The sequence below is a fragment of the Oncorhynchus mykiss genome, chromosome 2 (genome assembly GCF_057628025.1).
Source record: "Oncorhynchus mykiss isolate SJ-2025 chromosome 2, ASM5762802v1, whole genome shotgun sequence".
NCBI lineage: Eukaryota > Metazoa > Chordata > Actinopteri > Salmoniformes > Salmonidae > Oncorhynchus > Oncorhynchus mykiss.
Window position 1 is genome coordinate 38,096,996 of NC_143023.1, and position 20,655 is coordinate 38,117,650.

At 37.8% G+C, this 20,655-nt stretch overlaps 1 protein-coding gene across 1 annotated transcript in view; it reads left to right on the plus strand.

Annotated features, from left to right (window-relative positions):
• The first annotated feature begins 2,971 nt into the window (after nucleotides 1-2,971).
• The window catches only part of LOC110489149 (uncharacterized), a 29,303-nt gene continuing 11,619 nt past the window's right edge, over nucleotides 2,972-20,655 (plus strand). The window contains exons 1-6 of the mRNA XM_021561766.3: nucleotides 2,972-3,198; nucleotides 9,479-9,544; nucleotides 10,048-10,269; nucleotides 15,655-15,713; nucleotides 19,397-19,495; nucleotides 19,822-19,984. Of these exons, the coding sequence (XP_021417441.2) occupies nucleotides 9,514-9,544; nucleotides 10,048-10,269; nucleotides 15,655-15,713; nucleotides 19,397-19,495; nucleotides 19,822-19,984 (574 nt within the window). The 5' untranslated portion in view covers nucleotides 2,972-3,198; nucleotides 9,479-9,513. The remainder of the gene's footprint in view (nucleotides 3,199-9,478; nucleotides 9,545-10,047; nucleotides 10,270-15,654; nucleotides 15,714-19,396; nucleotides 19,496-19,821; nucleotides 19,985-20,655) is intronic.

The window sequence follows — 20,655 nt, forward strand, 5'->3', positions numbered from 1 at the left end:
AAACATATTACAAATATAAAGGAAACATATATAACAAACATGTAACAAATATAAAGGAAACATATATAACAAACATATAACAAATATAAAGGAAATATATATAACAAACATATAACAAATATAAAGGAAATATATATAACAAACATGTAACAAATATAAAGAAAACATAAAACAAACATATTACAATTATAAAGGAAATATATATAACAAACATATAACAAATATAAAGGAAACATATATAACAAACATATAACAAATATAAAGGAAATATATATAACAAACATACAACAAATATAAAGGAAACATATATAACAAACATTACAAATATAAAGGAAACATATATAACAAACATATTACAAATATAAAGGAAATATATATATATATATAACAAACATATTACAAATATAAAGGAAATATATATAACAAACATATTACAAATATAAAGGAAACATATATAACAAACATATTACAAATATAAAGGAAATATATATATATATATAACAAACATATTACAAATATAAAGGAAACATATATAACAAACATATTACAAATATAAAGAAAACATAAAACAAACATATTACAATTATAAAGGAAATATATATAACAAACATGTAACAAATGTAAAGGAAACATATATAACAAACATATAACAAATATAAAGGAAATATATATAACAAACATACAACAAATATAAAGGAAACATATATAACAAACATTACAAATATAAAGGAAACATATATAACAAACATATTACAAATATAAAGGAAATATATATAACAAACATATAACAAATATAAAGGAAATATATATAACAAACATATAACATATATAAAGGAAATATATATAACAAACATATTACAAATATAAAGGAAATATATATAACAAACATATTACAAATATAAAGGAAATATATATAACAAACATATAACAAATATAAAGGAAATATATATATATAACAAACATATTACAAATATAAAGGAAATATATATATATAACAAACATATTACAAATATAAAGGAAACATATATAACAAACATATAACAAATATAAAGGAAACATATATAACAAACATATTACAAATATAAAGGAAACATATATAACAAACATATAACAAATATAAAGGAAACATATATAACAAACATATTACAAATATAAAGGAAACATATATAACAAACATATAACAAATATAAAGGAAACATATATAACAAACATATTACAAATATAAAGGAAACATATATAACAAACATATAACAAATATAAAGGAAACATATATAACAAACATATTACAAATATAAAGAAAACATATATAACAAACATATAACAAATATAAAGGAAACATATATAACAAACATATTACAAATATAAAGGAAATATATATAACAAACATGTAACAAATGTAAAGTAAACTGTAACGGTTTTCTTCCTGTGAAGGAGAGGAGTACCAAAATGCAGCGTGGTTATTTATAAACATCTTTAATGAAAGATGAAAACGTGAACACTATACAAAATAAGAAAACGTGGAAAAACCGAAACAGTCCTAACTGGTGCAAAACACAGAAACAGGAACAATCACCCACAAGATACCTAAAGAATATGGCTGCCTAAATATGGTTCCCAATCAGAGACAACGATAAACACCTGCCTCTGATTGAGAACCACTCCAGGCAACCATAGACTTACCTAGAACACTCAACTGAACACAACCCCATAGACTACAAAACCCCTAGACAAAACAAGACACATAAATCACCCATGTCACACCCTGGCCTAACCAACTTAATAAAGAAAGAATACTAAGGCCAGGGCGTGACATAAACATATATAACAAATGTAAAGGAAACATATATAACAAACGTATAACAAATGTAAAGGAAACATATGTAACAAACGTATGAAAAAAGTAAAGAAAACAACACATAGAGTGTGATGGAATCAATTGTAAAGTATGTTTATGTCACATATCCTTGTAGTTTCGGTAGGTTGGTGGGGGGATTTTACTTGACGTTTTTCAATTATAAAATAAGTTTAAACTAATGTGAAATAATGCATTTGAAATACAAATACAGTAGGTCACTTAATATTTTAAATTCTTACAATTTCACTACGATAGACACTTTCATGAGTAATAGCTTTGTGCCAACTATACTGACCATGAAAACTAACATGGAATGGATTTGTGTAAAGAATTATATTTGGTTGTTGTGTGTACGCAAAGAAGTATATATTTGGTTGTAGTGTGTATGCAAAGAATTATCTTTGGATGTAGTGTGTATGCAAAGAATTATCTTTGGATGTAGTGTGTACAATTCCATAAGAGAACTAAAATATAAACCAGCCTTTGTGTGTCTTTTCTTTTAGGGGTTCTTCTTCTCATAAAACGGTCAGGTTTATTAGAAGGAGGGATTTTTTTGTGTGGTTCCCAGGTTAGGTATTCCACATTCCAAGAGCCACAATGCCACAAAGAGGTAATTGTCAAGGGGGTTTATTCCTGACAGAGGGGGGGGGGGGGGGGGGGTGATTTCACATTGTGTTGAACAGAAACCATAATGTTCCCCAAAATCACCTCCCCGGCATAGGAATTATCTCACAATAAACCCATGAGGCAGCAAAGTTGTAGGAGACTGTAGGACCATTTTGTTTGGAAAAGAAAAGGAAAATGAGGTGATAGGTAAATAAAGAGAGGAGATGTATAATATCTATCCGATTGTTTTGGGTTGCAGATGTTAAAGATGTGACTATGACCTGTTGTATCACTTTGCTCTAATGACGTTTTATCATAAATGTGTCTGATAACATAATTCTATTAATTAGTCTCACATGACCATCTGTCAACTGACCAGCGCACTCAAGATTTGGTCCTGGTTCCTGAGATTATAGGTGTGGATTTGAGTTAGCGAGCTGGAAGTTTACCCTAATTTGATCTCTGGGCGCTTGTATGGTAGTTTTAACCCTCCCAGCCAGCTCTCTGCCTGTAGTCTCCTCCTCTCTGTTAGTTGTGACTAGTAATTGAGTGGGTGTGCAGGTGAGAGTTTCCACTTAATAGGTTGCCTCTCCTGTGCTGTCACTAGGAAGAACAGAGGGTAGTGACACTGGGAGAAAAGGAGAGCGGCGAGACGGAGAGAGAGAGAGGCTCTACACATCATCTGCAGCTGATACAGACAGTTTCATCCTCAGACTTTTGCTCAACACCACACACGGGTAAGCGCTTGTTGTTCTTTTTTTCTGAAAACATTTAGTTAAACATTTGTTTTCGTTATTTTGTTTCCATTACCTGCTTATCTCAGACTGATTAAGTTCAACAAGGAGGGTTGCCATGGTTGCTTAAAGATGATAGAGAATAATGTTGCTTAGGTTAACTTCACAACAATAAATATAAGGTTATGTTACTGGCATTGAATGCTTCCATATTTTCACATAGTACAGTGCCTTCTGAAAGTATTCAACTGAGATGTTTTTGTCCCTGGCCTACATGCAATACCCCATGATGTCAAAGTGGAATTATGTTTTTTGACAATTTTACAAGTTCATAAAAAATGAAAAGCAAAAATGTCTTTAGTCAATAAGTATTCAACCCTTTTGTTATGACAAACCTAAATAAGTTCAGGAGTAAAAATGTGCTTAACAAGTCACAAAGTAAATTGGATGGACTCTGTCGAGCTTCGAATTTCGAACACAGATTCAACCACAAAGTCCAGGAAGGATTCCCAATGCCTCGCAAAGAAGGGGACCTATTGGAAGATGGGTAAAAAAAATCAGACATGGAATATCCCTTTGAGCATGGTGAAGTTTTTAATTACACTTTGGATGATGAATCAATACAACCAGTCACTATAGGCGTCCTTCCTAACTCAGTTGCCGGGGAGAGGAAGAAAAATCTTCATGGATTTCAACATGGTGACTTTAAAACAGTTACAGAGTTTAATGGCTATGATAGGAGAAACAACATTGTAGTTGCTCCACAATACTAACCTAATTGACAGAGTGAAAAGAAGGATGCTTGTACAGAATACAAATATTCCAAAATATGCATCCTGTTTGCAATAAGGCACTTATTGCAAACAGTATTCATGTTTTGGAATATTTTTTATTCTGTACAAGTTTCCTTCTTTTCACTCTGTCAATTAGGTTAGTATTGTAGAGTAACTACAATATTGTTTGTCCATCCTCAGTTTTCTCCTACTGGTCTTTCATGAAGTCAAAATTGCATGAAATTGATCATTTACTTATGAAGCTTGTATTTGAAATGTGTTGTTAAAGTGTATTATTAGTCTACTGCAGAGAGTATGCACCATAGGCGCGTCTTTTCACTTGTGCTCTCCAAACTCCCCCAGTGGAGAGCACGTTGTTCTCTTGTTGAAACGTTTGCTGTTGCTTTCACACGTTTAGATGAATATGTCATCAATAATCATTAAGTCTCATTAACACGAATGTACCTATGTAACAATGGATGTGGAAATTGCCATTTACATCGTAGAACCCAGTTTATGGGTTGTAATTGCAAATTGGTTAATTGTATGGTCCTATGGTCTTTTGGGCTATTGCCGTTGTGTATTTGGTCAATCCGATTGTGTATTTTGTATGATAAGGCACTTTCACTATTGGATTACTAGGACCTGTAAATAAGTCTACACTTTGAGCACGTCAACCTGCCTTGCCTTCTGCTGATTTCATACCCTTAAGACTGCTACATGGTGCCTATTTTACAATTACAAAATTCAAAATAATGAAAAGGGCTGCCTGGTAGACTCAATAAATAGGCAAATATTTGTAGTTGAACAAGTCATTGCATGTATAGATTTGTTTTACTTGACTTGAGACCTGACTTGAAAAAACTTGTGACTACTCGACTTGACTTGCTCTTAGAATGCACAAGTTGGACTTGACTCGAGACTCGAGCCGTTCTACTTGGGACTCCACTTGCGACTCGGACCTTGTGACTTGAGACTTGCTTGTGACTCAAAAAATAGTGACTTGGTCCCACCTCTGCTGAGTACCACTCTTCATATTTTCAAGCATGGTGGTGCCCCATCATGTTATGGGTATGCTTGCCATCGGCAAGGAAAAGGGAGTTTTTTACGATAAAAAGAAACGGAATAGAGCTAAGCACAGGCAAAATCCTAGAGGATTTTCCAACAGATACTGGGAAACAAATGTACCTTTCAGCAGAAAGTTCTAGTTCTAGTGGCCTAGTTACAGTTTTGTCTTCAATTGGATTGAAAATCTATGGCAAGAGATGAAACACGGCTGTTTAGCAATGATCAACAACAAACTTGACAGAGCTTGAAATGTGCCAAAGGTGATTCTAACATGTTTTGACTCATGGGGTTGAATACTTATCTAATCAAGATACTGTATATTAGTGTGTTTAAAAAAAAAAAAATGTAACCAATTTTATAATTTGTCTTTCACTTTGACATTACAGAGTACAGATCATCAACAAAAAATTACAATTAAATCCATTTAATTCCTACTTTGTAAAAAACAAATTGTTTTTAAAAAGTGAAGCACTGTGAATACTTTCTGAAGGCACTGTGTATCTATAGTATGCTTGTGTCACAATTAATATAACATTTGACAGTGGTTTTATCTAAAACCCTCACTACATTATTTATTATTTTAATTGGACTGTGTGTAGGTTAAAATCCCAACATATATTTTTTTAAATATAAGCCTTTGTACAGGCATACAGTATCTAGAAACCAGTGGCATTCAAATATGCCATGATTTAATATAACTCTTGACAGGTTCCTACACTTACAGTACTGTGTAGTGACTTAGATGGCATCCTCCAAGTCAGCAGCTAATGCTGACTCAATGCGATAGTTAGCCGTGTGAGTTACTGCACGAGGATGTGGCACCTGACTACACAACCTCGAATACACAATTCAGTGCCTTTGGAAAGTATTCAGACCCCTTGACTTTTTCCACATTTTGTTAGGTTACAACCTTATTCTAAAACTGATTAAATACTTTCCCCCCCTCATCAATCTACACACAATACCCCATAATGACAAAGCAAAAACTGTTTATAAAAAAAAACAGTTTATATATACAAGAAAAAAAAGTTATATACATTTACATAAGTATTCACCCTTTACTTTGTATTTTGTTGAAGCACTTTTGGCAGCTACAAGCTTGGCACAGCAGTCTTTGGGGAGTTTATCCCATTATTTTCTGTAGATCCTCTCCAGCTCTGTCAGGATGGATGGGGAGCGTTGCTGCAGAGCTATTTTCAGGTCTCTCCAGAGATGTTCAATCAAGTCCGTCTCTGGCTGGGCCATTCAATGAAATTCAGAGACTTGTCCCGAAGCCACCCCTGCGTTGTCTTGGCTGTGTGCTTAGGGTTGTTGTCCTGTTGGAAGGTGAACCTTCACCCCAGTCTGAGGTCCTGAAAGTTCTGGAGCAGGTTTTCATCAAGGATCTTTCTGTACTTTTAGTACTCCCAGTCCCTACCACTGAAACATCCCCACAGCATGATTCAGCCACCATCATGCTTCACCGTATGTCACGACTTCCGCCAAAGTCGGTCCCTCTCCTTGTTCGGGCGGTGTTCGGCGGTCAATGTCACTGGCCTTCTAGCCACCATTTTCCATTTGTTTTGTCTTTGTTTTACACACCTGATTTCAATCCCACAATTACTGTTTCATTATTTAATCCTCTGTTTCCCCATGTTTTTTTGTGAGTGGTTGTTTATTGTATTTTTGGTCTGTCATGTTGTGCGTTTATTTGTTACTTTGTATCTTTGACATTTTGAGTAAAAGTACGTTGAATACTCATATCTGCTGTCCTACGCCTGACTCTCTACACTAGCTACACATAGGACCCGTTACACCATAGGGATGGTGCCAGGTTTCCTCCAGACATGACGCTTGGCATGCAGGCTAAGAGTTCAATCTTGGTTTCATCAGACTAGAGAATCTTGTTTCTCATGGTCTGAGAGTCTTTACCTGCCTTTTGGCAAACTCCAAGCGGGCTGTCAAGTGCCTTTTACTGAGGAGTGGCTTCCGTCTGGCCACTCTACAATAAAGGCCTGATAGGTGGAGTACTGCAGAGATAGTTGTCCTTCTCAAAGATTCTCCCATCTTCACAGAGTCAGAGTGACCATCAGGTTCTTGGTCACCTCCCAGACCAAGGCCCTTCTCCCCCAATTCCATGTTTGGCCGGGCGGCCAGCTCTAGGAAGAGTCTTGGTGTTTCCAAACTTCTTCCATTTAAGAATGATGGAGGCCACTGTGTTCTTGGGGACCTTCAATACTGCAGAAATGTTTTGGTACCCTTTCCCAGATCTGTGCCACAACACAATCCTGTCTCGGCGCTCTATTGACAATTCCTTTAACCTCATGACTTGGTTTTGGCTCTGACATGCACTGTCAACTGTAGGACCTTATACAGACAAGTGTCAGCCTTTCCAAATCATGTCCAAACAATTTACCACAGGTGGACTCCAATCAAGTTGTAGAAACATCTTAAGGATGATCAATGGAAACAGGATGCACCTGAGCTCAATTTCGAGTCTCATAGAAAAGAGTCTGAATACTTATGTAAATAAGGTATTTCTGTATTTAATTGATTGTTAACAAATCCTGTTTTCACTTTGTCAATATGAGGTATTTTTTATTTCATACATTTTAGATTAAGGCTGTAACATAATAAAATGTGGAAAAAGTTAAGGGGTCTGAATAGTTTCCGAATGCACTGTATATATATATATATATATATACAGTACATACTATATTTTAATATATTATATTTCATAAACTTTAAGCAATATAACATTTTTCCATTACACTAACACCTGTAACTGGACCTACTTTTTTTTAAAGTGGGCTATTTGTCACAGATTTCCCCGGTACTGCTGCTCATTCCGTGCACCAGTTCCAGAGGTCTACGTCACCAGCCTATAGGTCGTCACTGAACTATCTCATTACGCACACATGATTCCAATTCCCCTTGATTAGTAATTGTATATATGTGCCCTCTGTTCATCAATGTCTTGTCAGTTATTGTTCCCATGTCCGTTGGTCTTTGATACCTGTTATTTCGGCTTTCTTGTTGCGTGTATTGTGCCCTTGTTATTACGGGTCTCGCCCCGTGTATTGTTGTGCATTTGTTATTTGTCTTGACCCGTGTAGTGTATCGCCCGTCTCGTCCTGTGTATTTATTATAGGTTTTACGTCGCTCCTTTGTTTGGGTTACATCCCTGTGTTTTTGCATACGTGTTTGTTTTGGGCTTCGTCCCCGTACCTTTCATGGCATGTTGTATTTTTGGGTGGAGTATTAAAACCCCCTAATACGTATTCCTGCGCCTGTCTCCAATCATTTATAACACGTGACACTATTAGCCACAGTTCGACCCTCAGTATCCAGGGTGGTGAGCCCAAAGGAGACTGTGTGGTTTGTTCCTAGGGAGGGATGAAAACATGCTGTGCTTAGATATATTGCCCCGGGGACATCACGAGGAACAAACACATTTTAATTGTGCTTATGGCTGAATGGCTGCCAACCGACACTACCGAACAAAATCATATCCTTTGATGACACACGCATGTGTCTGATTATTTTGCCAATGATTATTTTCTCAATATTGTAATTTACCAGCCACAATGTGGTTGTGAGAGGATGGTTGTTTTACAGTTCAACATCTATTTTCTATTCCTAACTCTGTTTTCTACCTCTCTTTCCTACACTTAACAAAATTTAACTAACAAATCAGGCGCTGCGGCCACTGCAAACCATCATCAGATCAGTTTCCCCATAGAACAATTAGGGAATTGTTTGCAAATGAGCCCTCAGATAGATGATGGCATAAGATCAAAGGATAAGTCCAGGTGGGACATAATGAATGGCCCTGTGTAAACAGTTTGATTGCTGTACTGAATCTAACGTAGATTGTGTGTCAAAGGAAAAGGCATAATAGATATGGATTTGGGTCTTTACTTATTTATTTTATTTATTTATTTTACCTTTATTTAACCAGGTAGGCAAGTTGAGAACAAGTTCTCATTTACAATTGCGACCTGGCCAAGATAAAGCAAAGCAGTTCGACAGATACAACGACACAGAGTTACACATGGAGTAAAACAAACATACAGTCAATAATACAGTATAAACAAGTCTATATACAATGTGAGCAAATGAGGTGAGAAGGGAGGTAAAGGCAAAAAAGGCCATGGTGGCAAGGTAAATACAATATAGCAAGTAAAACACTGGAATGGTAGTTTTGCAATGGAAGAATGTGCAAAGTAGAAATAAAAATAATAATAACCACTTATGTGGTTTGTGGTATTACTTTTGTCCTCTACATGCTCCAGGTAGCCTTATTCAATAGTCAGGTAACCCCGATGCTACAAGACAATGAGGAACCTTTATATCACAATATTCAGGGTGTCACATTTCACTGTTTCTCAGTTTATTAATATCACGTTAAAATTTATACTGAGTCAAAATGAACTCGTTATGACTTCTCTATCCCTTTCTAGACTGAACTAAGGGCTCCTACTCCCTCCAGAAGACTATGGCCTCAACTGCTTTTTTTAAAGGCACAGGTATGTTTACTTTCTAAATGTGCCCATTGCCTAACAAATGTGTATAGACACATACCGACTGATTCTTGAATAATATAACTTATATAACTTTAATCAAAGTTATTGAAGTTATACCATTCAATAAACTCTGGGTAAATATCAACAATTGAAATGGACAGATTTTCAGATCCCATATTGTATCTTTAAGATTCTAGACTGTACCTGCAACCCCAGTTAAACTGCAAAATGACTGACGTAAAAAACAAAAACTGTGTTATGTTGGACGTAGTATTTTCAGCACACTGCAGTTATACTGCACTCTAACTGGAATTATACTGCAGTGTACTGCAGTTATCCTGCACTCTGAATGCAATCTTTTTTCGTAAGGGAATGACTCATCTAGCCAAACAAAACAGAGGCTTACTGCCCACCTGAATATGACAACGCATGGTTAAGAGCTTGTTATGTTTAATAGACAGGACCTGCTAAATGATGACAGCTGTATGCCTCTCCTATCTGAACAGGCCTCCTGCTCTTCTTACTACTGGGACTGCAGCCATCGTCATTTATTTCAGGACAAAACACCACCTCAAGTTTCAATTCAACGGCCGATGCTGCATCAACTGTGACGTCACCTGGCATGAGTAATGACTCTGCAGCAACTATCGTGACAGCTACCACAGCTCAAACTACAATGTCGTCTGCCATTTCTTCTACGAATGCTACAATGTCGTCTGCAGGGTTGGGTAGGTTCCTTTCTAAATGTAATCCATTACAGTCACTAGTTAGTTACCTGTCCAAAATTGTAATCAGTAAATAACTTTTGGGTTGCCCAAACTCAGGAATGTAATCTGATTACCTTCGGTTACTTTTAGATTACTTTCCCCTTAAGAGCCATTAGAACAAGACAAAAATGTATGTTTCCAATTGAACAAAATCTTTTGCAGGATAAATCAATGTTAAAGTTCACATAGCTGGCCATATATGCATGTTACATTTTACTTTATGGGTTGGTTATGTAGGCTTCTTCTAACCCATTGCTGTCTACTACATATAATAATATGATTAAATTATATCTTCACATTGAAAACTAAGGTCTATCATAATTCCAGTCAAAACACCAGTCTCAACGTCAACAGTGAAGAGATGACTCCGGGATGCTGGCCTTCTAGACAGAGTTACAAAGAAAAAGCCATATCAGACTGGCCAATAAAAATAAAATATTTAGATGGGCAAAATAACACAGACACTGGACAGAGATATGGCTTTTTCTTTTCAACTGTGCCTAGAAGGCCAGCGTCCCGGAGTCGCTTCTTCACTGTTGACGTTGAGACTGGTGTTTGCGGGTAGTATTTAATGAAGCTGCCAGTTGAGGACTTGTGCTTGTGCTTTTCTTTAAAAAACAAGGACATTTCTAAGTGACTCCAAAGTTTTAGAACACCTACTCATTTAAGGGTTTTTATTTATTTTTACTATTTTCTACATTGTAGAATAATAGTGAAGACAGCAAAACTATGAAATAACACATATGGAATCATGTAGTAAGCAAAAAAGTGTTAAACAAATTGTTCAAAGTAGCCACCCTTTGCCTTGATGACAGCTTTGCACACGCTTGGCATTCTCTCAACCAGCTTCACATGGACTGCTTTTCCAACAGTCTTGAAGTAGTTCCCACATATGCTGAGCACTTGTTGGCTTCTTTTCCTTCACTCTGCAGTCCAACTTATCCCAAACCATCTCATTTGGGTTGAGGTCAGGTGATTGTGGAATCCAGCTCATCTGATGTAGCACTCCATCATTCTCCTTCTTGGTCAAATAGCCCTTACACAACCTGGAGGTGTTTTGTGTCATTGTCCTGTTGAAAAACAAATGATAGTCCCACTAAGAGCAAACCAGATGGGATGGCGTATCGCTGCAGAATGCTGTGGTAGCCATGCTGTCACACCAGCCTTCGCTTTGGCTCCCCCTCCTGTCCAGCTCAGGAATTCGGCATCGCAGGTCTTCTAGCTGCTGCTGCCGAACCTACTGCTGGCAAACGCTCTTCACTCATCAACCCCGGACTTGACTTGTCATGTCACGTGTGCTCCCTCTCCAGCCTCTAGGTCACCAGGCTGCTCATTATGGCGCAAACCTGTCACTATCATTACGTGCACCTGCGCGTCATCAGAATAACCTGGACTCCATCACCTCCTTGATTACCTGCCATATATACGTCACTCCCTTTGGTTCCTTCCCCAGGCGTCATTGTTTCTGTTTCAGTTTCTTGTCTGTGCGATGTTCGTGTTTGTTGTTTTGTTTATTAAATGATGCACTCCCTTGCTTCCTGACTCCCAGTGCACATGTTACATGTCATCATTACACACACCTGGGTCCAATCCCCAATCTATCACTGTATATATACTCCCTCTGCCATTTGCCTTTGTCGGTCATTGTAAATGTTACTTGTTTTCCTGAGAGGAATCTCTCCTACTATTTCCTGAGTACTTTATATTTTGCACTTTGAGTTTGCCCCGTGCCTTTTTGTATATGAAGATATATTTTGAGCACAACAGCGTTTGGGTTTCGTCCCGCTTTGATCTAAATAAATTCAGTAGTTCTAAACCTACGACTGCCACCTGCCTAGTCCTCTCTACACCAGTGCCTTAAATGTGCCTTATATTCTAAATAAATCACTGACAATGTCACCAGCACAGCACCCCCACGTCATCACACCTCCTCCTAAATGCTTCATGTTGGGAACCACAAATGCGGAGATCATCCGTTCACCTACTCTGTGTCTCACAAAGACACGGCAATTGGAACCAAAAATCAAAAATTTGGGCTCATCAGACCAAAGGACAGATTAATTTCCATTGCTCGTGTTTCTTGGCCCAAGCAAGTCTCTTCTTATTATTGGTGTCCTTTAGTAGTGGTTTCTTTGCAGCAATTCGACCATGAAGGCCCGATTCACGCTGTCTCCTCTGAACAGTTGATGTTGAGATGTGTCTGTTACTTGAGCTCTGTGAAGCATTTATTTGTGCTGCTATTTTTGAGGCTGGTAACTCTAATGAACTTATCCTCTGCAGCAGAGGAAACTCTGGGTCTTCCTTTCCTGTGGTGGTCCTCATGAGAGCCAGTTTCATCATCGCGCTTGATGGTTTTTGCAACTGCACTTGAAGAAACTTTCAAAATTCTTTAAATGTTCTACATTGACTGACCTTCGTGTCTTAAAGTAATGATGGACTGTCATTCCTTTTTGCTTATTTGAGCTGTTCTTGCTATAATATGGACATTTACCAAATAGGGATATCTTCTGTATCCCACCCCTACCTTGTCACAACACAACTGATTGGCTAAAATGTATGAAGAAGGAAAGAAATTCCACAAATTAGCTGTTAAGAAGGCACACCTGTTAATTGAAAAGCATTCCAGGTGACTAACACATGAAGATGTCATCAAGGCAAAGGGTGGCTACTTTGAAGAATGTCAAATATAAAATATATTTTGATTTATTTAACACTTTTTTGGTTACTACATGATTATATGTGTGTTATTTCAATTATATATATATATAATATATATATATATATAATTTATAAGTCAGAAAATGTATGTAGCAACTACTTATTGCCCCTTTAAGTCTATCAAAAGTGTGCGAGTTTGATCATGTGTCCATTAGGCCTTTTATATCAGCATGAATTAGATTGAACAATAAAAGCCCCACTTTTTTTTCCATATGCTGGTATCCGCACTATGCAGCTGTTACAAGAGCAAATTTTTCACTGGTTGTCCACTGGTTTCAAAAACAATGATAAATAGGCTTCAAACTTCTTGAATTCAACCATTATTGGGTTCAAATACACATTTAGATTTGTGAACAGCCATGCACAACAACCACAATCCGTAAGGCGCAATTTGCTAAATGAGAGAGCGGCGGTGTGATTCACATCAATGCGCTATGTAGATATCAATAATAAGTGATATCCATATCACCACTACTGTCATCCTTACCTCCAAGTGTTTATTCAAGTTGGATAATCTTTGGATGCTGTGACAGAAGTCGCACCATTGGAAGACATAGCTTGGACTGTAGCCTACAAAAACCTATTTTCCCGCGATCAATCAAACACATTTGGTGTGTCATCAGAGTGGTCTCTGACTTGTGGTCAGACTTGCTCTGGTGGAACAAACTTTTTTTGTCATTGCTGATTTGAATGTCGATGAGAAAACAGAGAAGTGTCAAAGATGTTCTTTTGAAAACGTCCTTTCTGAATTTAACAGTAATCCTTGAAGTAATCATCTAGTGTTTCAAAAGTATCTGTAATCCGATTACAATATTTTTGTTGGTAACGTAACGGTTTACAGTTACCGATTATTATTTTTTGTAATCCGTTACTCCCCAACCCTGGTTGTCTGGCTTTTCTTCTATGAGTACTACAATGGCATCGAACCATGATGGCAGCCACCACGGTTCAACATGCGGCTAATACGGCTACCTCTACCTCTAATTCATCCAATACAGTGCCTTGCAAAAGTATTCATCCCCCTTGCCGTTTTTCCGATTTTGTTATATTACAACTTGCCATTTAAATTGATTTTTATTTGGATTTCATGTAAAATTGGTGAAGTGAAATAAAATAAAAATACTTGTTTCAATTATTTTTTTAAATAAAACTGAAAAGTTGTTTGTGCATATGTATTCACCCCCTTTGCTATGAAGCCCGTAAATAAAATCTGGTGTAACCAATTACCTTCAGAAGTCACATAAGTTGTTAAATAAAATCCACCTGTGTGCAATCTAAGTGTCACATGATCTCAGTATATATACACCTGTTCTTGAAAGGCCCCAGAGTCTGCAACACCACTAAGCAAGGGGCACAGCCAAGCAAGTGGCATCATGAAGACCAAGGAGCTCGCCAAACAGGTCAGGGACAAAGTTGTGGAGAAGTACAGATCAGGGTTGGGTTATAAAAAATGTCTGAAACTTTGAACATCCCACAGAGCACCATTAAATCCATGATTAAAAAATTGAAAGAATATGGAACCACTTTAAGCCGTACACTCCACAGAGCTGGGCTTTACAAAAGAGTGGCCAGAAAAAAGCCATTGCTTAAAGTAGGCAAACACGTTTGGTGTTTGCCAAGGGACATGTGGGAGACTCCCTAAACACATGGAAGAAGGTACTCTGGTCAGATGAGACTAAAATTTTGCTTTTTGCCCATCAAGGAAAACGCTATGTCCGGTGGAACCCCAACACCTCCCATCACCCAGAGAACACCATCCCCAGAGTGAAGCATGGTGGTAGCAGCATCATGCTGTGGGGACGTTTTTCATCGGCAGGGACTGGGAAACTGGTCAGAATAGAAGGAATGATGGATGGCGCAAAATACAGGGAAATTCTTGAGGGAAACCTGTTTCAGTTTTCCAAAGATTTGAGACTGGGACGTAGGTTCACCTTCCAGCAGGACAATGACCCTAAGCATACTGCTAAAGCAACACTCGGGCGGATTAAAGGGAAACATTTAAATGTCTTGGAATGGCCTCGTCAAAGCCCAGACCTCAAGCCATTTGAGAATCTGTGGTATGACTTAAAGATTGCTGTACACCAACGAACCCATCCAACTTGAAGGAGCTGGAGCAGTTTTGCCTTGAAGAATGGGCAAAAATCCCAGTGGCTAGATGTGCCAAGCTTATAGAGACATACCCCAAAAGACTTGCAGCTGTAATTGCTGCAAAAGGTGGCTCTACAAAGTATTGACTTTGGGGGAGGGGGGTGAATAGTTATGCACGCTCAAGTTTTCAGTTTTTTTGTCTTATTTCTTGTTTGTTTCACAAAAAAAAATATTTTCCATCTTCAAAGCGGCATGTTGTGTAATTCAAATGATACAAACCCTCCCCAAAATATATTTTAATTCCAGGTTGTAAGGCAACAAAATGGGGAAATGCCAAGGGGGTGAATACTTTCACAAGCCACTGTATAGGATCAATGACAACAGCCATGACCTCCACTTCAAGTGTAACCATTGACAAGTCAGGGAATACAATGGTAATACAAAATGATGATTGTTTTATGAATTCACATTCAGGATGTTTGGTAGATATATTATTTTGCTACTTTGGTCTCACACTACATGTTGTCCTTGCTAACACAGGTAGTGGAACCGCAAGCACGGACAATGCCACTTCATGGGGCACCAGTGGCATGACCATGGTGAGTCTAGTAGTTTAGTAGTCAAGTAGATTTAATTAATGATATGATATTATGTTACCACTTTATTTGAAGGGGGTATGCGTAATGCATCTATATCATCTTTATGAAACTAATCATGACACCTTTGTGAATGTTGCAGTATCATTCATAGCAACCTTCATTACAGATGTTTTACTCAACATCATTCACGAGGCCGCTAAGTAAATAGTCCTTGGAATTATTGCAAATTGTCTTAGAAAATAATTCAGTTGAATTTGCTGATATGTGCTTCTTTTGCACCGTAAGGCAGCCTAAACAATTAGCTCTTTATATTTTGTACATATTTTTGATGACTTTCAGTGTTTTTTGTTTTTGCTAAATCATTTAGTGTTTATTGGGTATATCTGGTTGTTTTCACCCATGGAGTTGAAGGACTGATGGCAAGTCAACTAGTGTGGTTTGGCTATACCTAGCTAGCTAATGTTTGCATTTAACTTCTCATGGCTCGGGGCAGTATTGAGTAGCTTGGATGAATAAGGTGCCCAGAGGTGCCCAGAGTAATCTGCCTGCTACTCAGTCCCAGTTGCTAATATATGCATCTATTGGTATATTTGGATAGAAGACACACTGAAGTTTCTAAAACTGTTTGAATGATGTCTGTGAGTTTTACAGAACTCATATGGCAGGCAAAAACCTGAGAACAAATCCAACCAGGAAGTGGGAAATCTGAGGTTGGTCGTTTATCAACTAATTCCCTATTGAAGATACAGTGGGATATTGGTCATGTTGCATTTCCTAAGGCTTCCACTAGATTTCAACAGTCTTTAGACACTTGTTTGATGCTTCTACTGTAAAGGAGTGGCTCATAAGGCCTCTTTGAGTCAGTGGACTGGCAGAGTGCCACAAGCTTGTGACGCTCGTTCACGTGAGAGTTAGCTCGCGGTCCATTGCTTTTCTACAGACAAAGGAATTCTCCGGTTGGAACATTATTGAAGATTTATGTTAAATACATCCTAAAGATTGATTCTATACATCGTTTGACATGTTTCTACAGACTGTAACTGAACTTTTTGACATTTCGTCTGCTCCTAGTGAATGCGCTTCATGACTTTGGATTTGTTTACAAAACGCACTAACAAAAGTAGGAGGACATAAATGATGGACATCATCGAACAAAACAAACATTTATTGCGGAACTGGTATTCCTGGGAGTGCATTCTGATGAAGATCATCAAAGGTAAGTGAATATGTATAATGTTATTTCTGACTTCTGTTGACTGCACAATATGGCGGATATCTTTTTGGCTTGTTTGGACTCTGAGCGCCGTACTCAGATTATTGCATGTTTTGCTTTTTCCGCAAAGCTTTTTTGAAATCTGACACACCGGTTGCATTAAGGAGAAGTGTATCTAAAGTTCCATGGATAACACTTGTATTTTAATCAACATTTAATATGAGAATTTCTGTAAATTGATGTGGCTCTCTGCAAAATCATCAGATCTTTTTGGAACTACTGAACATAATGCGCCAATGTATACTGAGAATTTCTTTATATAAATATGAACTTTATCGAACAAAACATACATGTATTGTGTAACTTGAATTCTATCAGTGTCATCTGATGAAGATCATCAAAGGTTAGTGATTAATTCTCTCTCTATTTCTGATTTTTGTGACTCCTCTCTTTGGCTGGAAAAATGGCTGTGTTTTTCTGTGACTTGGCTCTGACCTAACATAATCGTTTGTGGTGCTTTCGCCATAAAGCCTATTTGAAATCGGACACTGTGGTGGGATTAACAAGAAGTGTATCTTTAAAATGGTGTGAAATGTTTGGGGAATTTTAATTATGGGATTGCTGTTGTTTTGAATTTGGCGCCCTGCACTTTCACTGGCTGTTGTCATATCGATCCCGTTAGCGGGATCTCAGCCCTAAGAAGTTTTAAAAGATCTCACTAAGCCCCGGTTTCTTGTCGAACGAGACCGGACTGCATTTTGGAAATGGGGATGGCTGATGTGGACTAATGTGTGGTGAACTGAGGCATCACCCAAGTGGGTGCTACTCGTTAGTTGTGGAGTAGTACTCAGTCCAGGCTACAGAGATGTTGAGCTGAGGACGACATCAGGGCCAGCAAGCCAACTGCATCATCTGGCATCGATCATCTGGCATCACCATCATCAAATCATCTAGCCTAACTCCAGTGGGTTGTCAGAAGCCCCAGTCTCTGTCATAAGCGGGTACACTCTGTTGTGACGGAACTCTCAGAGCTGGCTTCATCACCATCAGCATCAATTTCTTTGTTTTGTTAATCTACCTAATTGTTATGTGTCACGCCCTGACCTTAGTTATCTTTGTTTTCTTTATTATTTTGGTTAGGTCAGGGTGTGACAAGGGTGGTTTGTTTAGTTTTGTATTGTCTAGGGGTTTTCTAGTCTAGGTGTTTATATGTCTATAGTTGCATGGGGCAGAAATGGGCATTCTGTCACGCCCTGACCTTAGAGATCCTTATTATTCTATATGTTTGGTCAGGTCAGGGTGTGACTCGGGTGGGAAATTCTATGTTTTCTGGTTTTTGGCCTTGGTCTACTCTTTCTACCACCAACGAGAGCCGTTACACATTCACACACAGTGCAACACAAATACCTTTTTACTGTAGGCTGCTGCTTAATAATAGATTTTACCCCGATATCTGATTATTTATTTTACTTATGTACTGTATAAGGATACTACAACTGATACATTGTTTTCCCGTAAACTTTGCTGTCAAGTTATAGCTAAACACTGTATGGAAAATGGTATTTACCATTATTTACCGTCTACCATCTACTAAAAAGAATAGCTTTAACAATTGTATCTAGTATTTTTTGCTGTTGGATTAAATGTTAGTTCAAATGACTAAACGTTGAGTCTATTATTATCTGATGTATAGGTGACTAAACGAAATTATCTTATGGTATTTCATGAAAAACTTTTGCTTGTGTGACTCAGGGGTTAAATATGTATTCAACTCCAATGAATGCACAATGAAAGGTTCTGAACATAAGATAATGGGTATTACTCAGTGTTTTGAAAATACACCCCCTTACATCTGAAAATGTGCCAAAGTGATTGAAAAAAACTAGAAGTGAATACAGACCGTTTTTTTTCTTCAGTTCTACCACTGTAGTGTACATAACCACAGTGCGTGTGTGTTGGTGGGTGTGAGTGGGGGGGTTGAGGGGATGGTGACTGGGCCCATGTTTGTGTCTGTGCATGTTGGCACCGAGGAATGAAGTAACTTGGTGGGAGAGATTGTTTCATGATACATGTAGTCCGCTTTACCATCCCTTTTAATGCTTTATCTTGTAGCTTTCCTCGAGACAGGCAATTTCACATCAAATAGCATGCACAATGTCACCCTTTATAAAGCACCGCTTTTGAGGGAATTAGCCAGTTATGTCACATTTAGTAATGCCCTCTACGTTGGTTATGTCATCCTTTTTGCACCCTTTATTGTGGAGTAGGACATAAAAGTACAGTTGATCTGTGTAGTGCAGACTTTATGTATGCTGTATAGACTTTCTAAGTAGTACTTCATTCAACGTCAGACCGATACTACTGTTGTTTGATTGTTTAGAGAAAGCATAGATGCGGTGCTCAGTATCTGGTCGTCTCTCTCTCTCTCTCTTTCTCTCTCTCTTGCTCTCTCTCTCTCTCTCTCTCAAAGATATCCTGTCGCCAGTTCTCCTGTAACTACTCAGACTGCAACGATGTGTACATGAATATGACTTCTGTTACATGCAACGCTAATATCACCTTCTGTGAGGTACAGTATATACTATGCGTGCATTGCAGAATTTTTGAATTTGAATAATACAAATGTACTTACATTTCACACACAACCTTTGCATGCTGTAGTTAGTATTGCATCTGCTGTCATTAATTCATGTCACACCTATTTTAGATACGATCTTCCTGGCCCTACTACTAAAAGTTTCACACCATATTTTTTTTTAAGTCAGTTGCATTTGCAGCAACTATACCGGAATGTGGTTCTAACTTCATCTTTTATTCCCTTGTTTAACAATAACGAAACATTTAAATGTATTTGTTTCTAAAAGTGTGCTAACAAAATGTGTGATACCTTCTCAGCTGAAGAGACAGGAAGACATGACTTACACCGGTGGCTGCAGTTCCTCCTGCAGTAATGCCTGTGTCAATGACACTCAGAGCAACTGTTCGATGGGATGCTGCAACTCCACTGGCTGTCTTAGCTCTACCCTGGCCTCCATGGTTCGCACAAACACTACAACAGGTAAACCGTTTTTAGTTTTTCCCCCCAAAAAATATGCAATAAAGAAAACCAATGTCCTGTGGCCTACGGTGGTCCACTGGTTTAAACCGCTGCCCATGGATCACATGCACTGTGTACCTCCGAAAGCATGGGTTCAAATCCGTCCCACTGCTTAAGCACCCTCTCTCCTCCTTACTTTCTTCTCTAGCCATCCTTTCTAATAAACACAAAACACACCTAAGGGACTAGCCCACTCCATAACATTTTTGGGGATATCTAAGTGCCCTGTATTATAATTGTTTTCTATGCTTTCTATTCTATTCTATTTCTTCAGTTTCCTTGTAAACTGTGTGCAAAACTAAATAAAGTCAAAGTCAAACCATACTATGGTGTCCTTGGTGTTAGAATTGGTGAGCCTGTAAAAACCCTGTCTTTTACTGTGAGGGATTCATGCTTACATGTATCACCACCACATCAATTGGGAGACTGTTACTGTATGGGGCTGAGCTAAATCTGTTGTTCTGTTGAACTATTCGTTTTCTGACAATGCATAGCATCTTATCACTATTCCTTTCATTTCAACACATCTGTAAAATGTGTTATTTATTTGGATTCAATCTGAATTGCATTATATGAGCATGAAAGTACAATGCACTATATACAGGACAGAATTGAGACATGAGTCATCTCAA